Source organism: Mytilus edulis, chromosome 1 (assembly GCF_963676685.1).
Source record: "Mytilus edulis chromosome 1, xbMytEdul2.2, whole genome shotgun sequence".
NCBI classification, from domain to species: Eukaryota; Metazoa; Mollusca; class Bivalvia; order Mytilida; family Mytilidae; genus Mytilus; species Mytilus edulis.
This window is the reverse complement of record NC_092344.1, coordinates 47,607,796-47,616,418: the sequence shown is the minus strand read 5'-3', so window position 1 is coordinate 47,616,418 and position 8,623 is coordinate 47,607,796. Positions and strand designations below refer to the sequence as shown.

General features: G+C 30.9%; 1 protein-coding gene across 1 annotated transcript in view; it reads right to left on the bottom strand.

Moving 5' to 3' along the window:
- Positions 1 to 8,623, bottom strand: part of LOC139484313 (uncharacterized) — a 458,860-nt gene that overhangs the window by 408,439 nt on the left and 41,798 nt on the right. The window contains exon 14 of the mRNA XM_071268053.1: positions 7,813 to 8,463. Within this exon, the coding sequence (XP_071124154.1) occupies positions 8,264 to 8,463 (200 nt within the window). The 3' untranslated portion in view covers positions 7,813 to 8,263. The remainder of the gene's footprint in view (positions 1 to 7,812; positions 8,464 to 8,623) is intronic.

Below are 8,623 nucleotides of genomic sequence, written 5' to 3'. Positions count from 1 at the left end.
AAAAATATAGCATTTATTCTTTCGTTAGTTTTGCTATAAATTACTGCGATGTTTCTTTTGCGGTTCAGTATAGTATTGCTTAAACTATATTGGGTGTTTGAAATGAATTTAAAATGTTCAAGTCTTTCTTGCAGGGTAGAGGGTTTATTTGACCTTGACCTATCCTTCAGGGTTCATTGATCAATGTCCAGGTCTGTTTCTCCGATTCTATAAACAATACTTACCAAGACCATCGGTTATTGGCATCCACATATTGGTGCATGCAAATCTTATATATTAAGGTACATATTTTCAAAACCAACAAGAATGCATGTGTTGTCATGCTAAGCATATCCATAAATATAATTTAAAGCATTGAAAAAGGAAGAAAGTGTCTGACAGATACAAAAAGCTCACACGTTACAAATCATCACTGTTGAGCTGAAGTCATTCTGTTCAATAGTATTGGAGAAATTGGCGATGAAAATTATTACTTTTGCTCATATTAAAATTTTCTGATTTATTGGTAAACAGGAACGACTGTAGGCATCTGATGGATCCTATTAGCGGTCAAAGATTTCAACTTGTCAATGTGGAGTTGCTGACCAGATGAGTTATACATGTACTGATTATATTGTAGTTTCTGAGAAAAGTGTGATGAAAATTTTGTTGGACCAACTCACTGAACAGACATACCAAGTGATTGCAACACCTTTGAGTGGGGGAATAATATGAGCATCATGAAACCAAAAATGAATGAAAGAACAGAGTTCAAATGTTCCCCATGTTGCACATTTTTTATTTTTCCAAGGGGCATAACTCTTTTAGAAAAAGGCAATCGACCATGATTAAAACACTTGTCTGAGCTATTGCTAATATTAACTTATATTAAAAATATTTAATAAAAAATTTAAGTTTTATTAAAATCTGGCAAGAACTGTACCAATGAGAGTGTTAACAAGGCCAATGAAACTAATATGTAGTAAAGATTGGACAGCAATAAACCCAAAATAACAAAAAAATATGCCAAAACTTGCTAAGGAACACTTATGTCAGGAAAGATAACCTAGAATTTACAAATTTACATAATAAGAAAATAGTCAAGGGTCAATGAAGTATTTCATATTTTTTATTTCATACCTCTACATGTACAATTTTATTTTTGTTTTTCTCCCACATCTATCATAGTAATAACTTTTCTATCATTCACTTATGAATATTTCACAATTAGAAATTTAAAAAAATGATAATAAATATAAAATTGTAAAACAAAAAACACTTGCATAGCAATAAATTGGTTTATAACAACTGAAATGCTATTTATTTAGAGTTCCCTTACATAATCAAGAACAAGCATTTTAACATCATTTATACATATTATAATTTATACTGGAATGAAAATGTTCTTATAAAAATACCCAACTAGTATATCTCTATAAAATATTATTTAGCTAGTTATGTGCATGGGCTAAAAACGCTTATTACACTGAGGCAGACGAAGAAGAAAATCGTTTAGTTTTAATTTCTGATCCAAATAAATAAAGGTTAACATAAAAGTTTAAAAAATAAATACAGGTGCTAATATACATGTATAATAAAAAGTTAACTTCCTAACTCTTTTTGTTTGATTAATTACTCTTGCATAAAGACAGCATGTATGAATTATTTTATATAAACAAATCATTAAAATTTGCTATTGAAAAGAAAACTGGGTTTGTCTTTGAGCAAATATATTCTGAATATGGATAATATCAGACAATGGCTCTTAAAGCTAACGTAAATAAATTAAAGATACAAAACATCTTTTCAAGATGTAGCTGAAAAAAATAAACCCAATATATTCCCATTACAAAAGCTTTTTAGGCGAGTGTAATATTTGAAAAAGACGTCTAGTTAAGGACTTTAATGCACCCACCTAACACACGGCTAATTTCTTTTTTAAATGAAAGAATAATGATTTAACTTTGATTTTTGCCCGGTCGTCACAAAATCGTACGGTGCAGTTTTTGTAAAATTGACGTTTATTTCAGAAATTAGTTGAAAAATATAAAATTACGACATGTTTTTCAAGCAAAGGAAATTAGTCGTATCTCTTCTTTTAGATAGAATAATTAAGTGAATTAGATTCTTAAAATAATGAAAAACAATATTTACAACTGTAAGTCCGCATGCTTTTGCATTCCTTCTAAATATTTGACATTTTGTACGAAAATTTTCATAATCCTGACCTTTTCGGATCTACAATTAAAATTTTATCAAATGCTTTTGCACTCTATCCGTTTTAGAACACACCAAATTACTCATCAGTTATCGTTTTTTCATTCAAGATCAAGATTTTATCTCAACATTTCTTAAAATCACAAATTTCTGTTATTTTATGATGTTAGGTAAAATCACTAAAGTTTCCGGAATCCCTTATCCATTTCGTTATCGTTTTTTTACTGAATATATTAGTCGATTTCCGTGTACTTAATAGTGCTATTAGAGTACGATAAATCATATTTAAACGGTTCTATTTCTATCTTTAACTTCAGTATAGCTTAAATATATATAATATCGTCCGAATTTTAGATCAAATCAAAGTAAAACATAGTTTTTGAGTTCTGTAGAATTCACCCCTTTCTAAATAAGGAATCGTATCGGAAAATTGTAGAAAATCTTCCGAGTCGTGTCAAATTTTCACAGTCCAGTTCACGATGAAACCCTTTCTATGATAAAAAGTAAAAACTAATCAAAAACTATCCATTGATTGAGATGCATAGTCTGTCATGTATTTACTACATAGAACCTATGTAGTTAAACACTTAAATGAAGATACAGTTGTATTGCCGCAGTGGGAAAACGAAAAGATGAAGTTCACAGAGAGCCTACAGAAGACTGGTCGATGAATATGAAAAAATGAAAACATCCCATTTGAAAATACAAATATCATAAGAGTTGCTATAAATATTTCAAAAGTAAGCACAACCTATCTTCTGTGTGTCTGTACAAAGACTTTGTACTACATGTACCAATTCTACCGACAAGTCTCTTCTCATATATCAACGAGGGCAGTAGATTTACAACTCATTCTGATTTGTCTCGGTTTGTTTATTTTGCAAATGTATAAAGCCTATAAGCAAGTTACACAACTTCATAAGGTATCCTCTAAGGAGCAAACTCAAGCTGTATTGGGTGTTACTACATATATCTCCTACAATTATCTGATTTACAAAATAACTCATGATAATTTTATTATTAAATCTTTATACCATCGAGCTTGCATCGCTAAATATTTGCTACAAAATTTGAAATGAGAAAGTAAAGAGCTATGTAATTTTGAACAAAAACAGCTTTTACTAACATTTCGACGATTAAAGGAAGTATTCTGATTAACAACTTTAATTACTTGATCAGTATTTTACGGAAGCAAATTTAGGGTAAAGTTGTAATCCAATCAGATGAATATCCATTATCTAAAAAAAAATTCACTGGATTATTCAATTGCAATTATGCCATCTGCTTTAAAAACATTTCTGTATTGTCTTTTGGATGATGGCGCATCTGCGGCAGTGAATAAAGCGTACGATATTCCTATTGACAAAGTTCTTAGATGTATGGCTTTAGTAGAATGTATATAATCTATAAATATTTTTTTAAAATCTTTTTCATTTAGGTTTATCATTACAAATGCACCGTATTTATGGACACACCTTTGATAACTATTAACAAGTTTGACTGATCAGGAGATTAGAAAAATTGAAAATGGGGCATACATTCTACATGGCATTATTTTTCTTCTGGGGGTCAAAATTTTATCCAAGACAATGTCGACCTACATGTAACTACAGAAACAATAAAAGTTCTCCGTATGACTTTGGTTGGCTAAAAGGCAACATCGGTCCGGTATGATGTCATCCAACTTTCTACATGATTTGATCTGTTTACGCATTGGTTTAGGTATAGGGGGAGGGTTGAGATTTCCAAAGAATGTTAAACCCACCTCAATTTTGCGCCTGTCCCAAGTCAGGAGCATCTGGCCTTTCTTAGTTTTGTATGATTTTTTATTTTAATTTCTTGAGTATATTTCGAAGCTTAGTATGATGTCCATTATCATTTCAAACTAGTACAATTTTGTTTAGGGGCCAGCGGAAGAACGCCTCCGGGTTTGGGATTTTCTTGCTGCATTGATGACCCATTGGTAGTCTTCGGTCGTTGCCTGCTTTTTGAACGGGTTAGTGTCTCTTTGACAAATCCCTCATGTACATTTCTAAAAATTAATTCAATCTGTATATAGTAGATCTTGTGTCCGCTTTGAGTAAAACCTCTGCTGTACTGATATATGCCCATGCCAAGGAAGTTGTCTTTGTATGGATATGTTGACCGATAAGAATGATGAGATTACAAGTTAAAATGAAGCTATAATATTCCGATATCGCAAAATTCCGACACCTAAATGGTCCAACATCCCATTGGTCCGACGTTTTGGTCATTTAGTTTATACGCTAACGGGATTTTAACATAAGAAAGCCAAATAAAAGGTTCAATATAAGGATAACCTTCTCCTCCGTTTGTAGCCGTGAAACAATATATAAAAAAGTAATACTTAGTGACAAAGTAGCCGAACGTCATCACTAGCGTAATTTAAAAAAAGTACAAACTACTTTGTCAAGTGTTGTTTGATTAATTAGATATCTCAAGATACACGGCGGCCGACTAAAGTAAAATCAAACAGACTGACGTACAATGAGTGATCATATTTTCCTTGTGATGTTTTATATTAAAATTGTCAATTTGTTGATATAAATATACTAGTAGCACTCTACTCATTTTAGTAATGTTAGTTAGTAAATGAAATGATCCAGACTCAACATATTGCATAACAATAATAAAAAAAAATCTGCCCTATGGTTGTCTGATCTTGAAGCGGTTGGCAGGCTTTCAAACTAACAGGAGACCATACGCTTCCTCAAATTAATGTACAGCTCATCATGGGACTTTTCTGAACAATTAAAAATACGTCATATGTTATATTTTCCCCTTGCTTCAAATATATTGTTTCTGATTATTCATATCAAATTTGCAGATATATGTTTGTAAATACGTGCAATCAAATGATATGGAGGTATTATAAGATTTAGATAATGCAAGGGCGACTACAGATACATTTGTATGACTCAATGGTTGATTTTCAAAGACTCCGAGAGAAAACGTTACGTAACATGCGTTACCGTTAAAATCAACCTAAATTAAGTAACACCATGATAGAAATATATTTTCCCAACAGTAATACAGCATTCCTATAAAAAATATTTCGTTTTTGCATTTGTTTTGACTCGATTTTTCTACTGGAAGTATTCGTGAATTGAAATTGCACCCATGACCTTTGACCTCGATTTAAAAAAAATGCACCATAATTTCTTTTGACGACCGCGATATTTAGAAAGTACACATTCTTACCTTTCCAGTGATATATAATTTAGCCGTGTGTTAGGTAGGTGCATTAAAAATGTAAATTTGGCTGTCATATCACTCGCCTATTTACCTACACAGCTTAAAAATTGAAGGATGTTTCCATCTTATATTTTAACGATTCATTCATATTGAAAATCCCTTTGGGTAAAGCTTTCAACCTATCAAACCCTATAGTTTTCATTAACACCAAAACAAACATCTTTTCCTGCAATAATCAAATATTCAAATGCTCTGAGAATTACTCTGAAATATCTGGTTTTTATTTTAATTAATTTGATGAAATTGATGATCATGGAAAACTAAATAAAATCACCAAAAAATGTACCAACTACAGCAGCAACAAAACATGTAAAGAAGAATGTGAAGTTTGCGATATTGAAAGAAATGAAGAAAAAATTATACTCGGAGATAAAACATTCAACCTCAAAAAGAACATTCATGGATGTCAACTAGTGAACCTTATTTATGGACTTCACTGTGAAAAATGTAACTACTACGTCTATATTGGGGAAACAGAAAGATCACTCAACGAAAGAATAAAAGAGCATCTTGCAGATATCAGACATGATAGAGATACAGCTGTAGCAGAACATTTTAACCAAGAAGATCATTGTAAAGAGGACATCACAGTTCAGGTTCTGCAACAAATTTACGATAAATCTGCAAATTACAGGAGATATATTGAGGCACAATGGATGCAAAAACTAAATACAATTAGACCATTTGGAATTAATGTTAAAAAGGAATGACTTTAATTGATCAAAGCTTATATAATTTAACTTTCATTCATACAAAAGTATTGTGACGTCAAAGTATTATGACGTCATGATGTTTCCAAGGACATTTATCTATAACATCTTTTCAATGATTGAAAACAAAATGTCAGCCATGTAGTTGAGAGGAAAAATAAAGAACTGAAGAAGGCCAATGGCCGAAACGTCTTGATAAATTGGTTTATTTATACAATTATAAAAAGTATGTTCCCTATTGGAATTTTGAAAACAAGGATAAAAATAAAGAATCAACAGTATTCTAAATATCAATGCAAATTAAGATACTCATAAATAACAATAAATCATAATAACAAATTGTAATCAAAGAAAATTTTAACCTGTTAACTGAACCATTAAATTGCTTCAAATCCACATATAATACATATAAGACAGTATTTTCACCTTAAAATAAATAAATTTGGTGTTTTTTCTGTCTTCTGATTGGTCAAAATTATCAGTTTTATTTTCAATGTTGTCAATTTTGATGGCGACACGCCCACTCTGACGTTGTGTATTCATATGCCAACATGTGTGTACGTTGTTATTTTTAATATAAATAATATAAAAAGTCCTTTGAGCCTTATTTTTGATAGAAATTTTATTTATAATGAATGGAAATAATTTATTTTGATTTTATTGAACCATATAACTAATTTTTGACTCTTCACATTTTACATAATCCGCTTCCCGGATTATTCAATGTGAAGAGTCAAAAATTAGTTTTATGGTTCAATAAATTCAAAATAGATAATAGCCATTCATTGAATGAATTAAACAAAACCTAAAGCAATAAAAAAGACATAGAATAAAGTGAAAAAATTATACATTTTCCCCTAAAAAATATATGAAAAAAAATAGGGAAGGTAGGAAGGCAATATCCTATTATTTTAACTGGTTACTTATGGGGAATCAATCTGAATTTATCAGTGCTTATTTCAAAATGGCATAAAAAGAGTAATGGGTAGGCACTAAAAATTAGGGTAGATCGGATTAGCGGAAACAAATGTATTATTTTTTAACATAGTTCAATACTGTGGAGAAACAATAAGATATTAACCCACAACCCAAATCTTTATCACAGGTAAGTAAAAACAGTAATAGATGACATACCACTTATCATGATAGCACCAGGTATAAAGATTGCAGGAATTCTAAGACCAACTATTAAAAATATGAAATAAAATATGAAATGATGATTGTCAAATGCATGACTACAGAATGATATTGAAATTTATATTTTATTCTATCTTCACTACTGTCAATCTCCTAAACAAAAGCAATTCTACAAAAATCTCTGCTGCTCTTGATGAGAGGGGGTAGGAGGGGTCCTGATCCCGAAATCCTGGGCTTAAAAACACGAAATCCAGAGGTCCCGAAATTCGAAAAAAGAATTCCCGGATCCCTAAAGGGTCAATCCCAAACAATCCCAAGCTTAAAAACACACGATCCCGGAGTCCCGATAAAGGTCCTATTCCCCCTCCTTGAGGTTTAGCTTTAAATAGCTTCCCAATATGCCATGTGAACCAACAAAGTGAACAGAAAACTAACAAATAAATACAATCCTTATACAATTTTGACATGACTGACATATCATTTTCATGCAAACATACAAGTTCTAGATTGACAAAATAAAGTGTTGTGAACAATGATTATCATTTGTCTTTCAGTGTAAAGAAGAATTGAGCTTAGGCCAAAGTTAAACTGTTATTTGGTATAAAACTTCTTAATTGAGTAAATATTGTCCAGAAAATATAGTTTTGTTTTATCTAATCATGACTCAAAACACCATTCCTAAAATGCAACCTAAAATTATCAGACCATGCATTTTCTATCACACCCATAATTTATTCACTGATAACATACTATTCTGAATTCAAGACACTCATATATTAGATTAATGACAATGGAACAAAAATATATTTTGTTTTGTAGAAATGATGATCAATGATAACAAACCCGCAAGAAATATTCGACATGAGACCGCTATCACATTATTTCCCAGTTCATTTGTACCTAGTATTTTAAATCCACATTAAAACTATTAATATATATTTTGATTACACCTCATCCATATTAAGAGGTACAGCTTCTGGAATTCTGCCAGTTTTATTTTTATGAATTGCTGCTGCTTTAAACACTGATGCAGTTCCTACAAATGATAATCCAATCATCATATAGAACATCCCCGACCATCCATATTGGGCTGAGATATAGCCAATGATTGGACCTTCTAAGCATGTACCAAAACTGCCAAAACCTGAAATACAAGAAAAAGTAAAACAATGGGTTTAATATTGAACAATATAAAAAAAAAATTATTAAAAAAAAAACATTGGCACAAATTGATTTGATTTTTGGTGTTTTAACACCACTTTTAAGGGCATACGATACAGTTTTGATCCTGTATTTACAGTTTG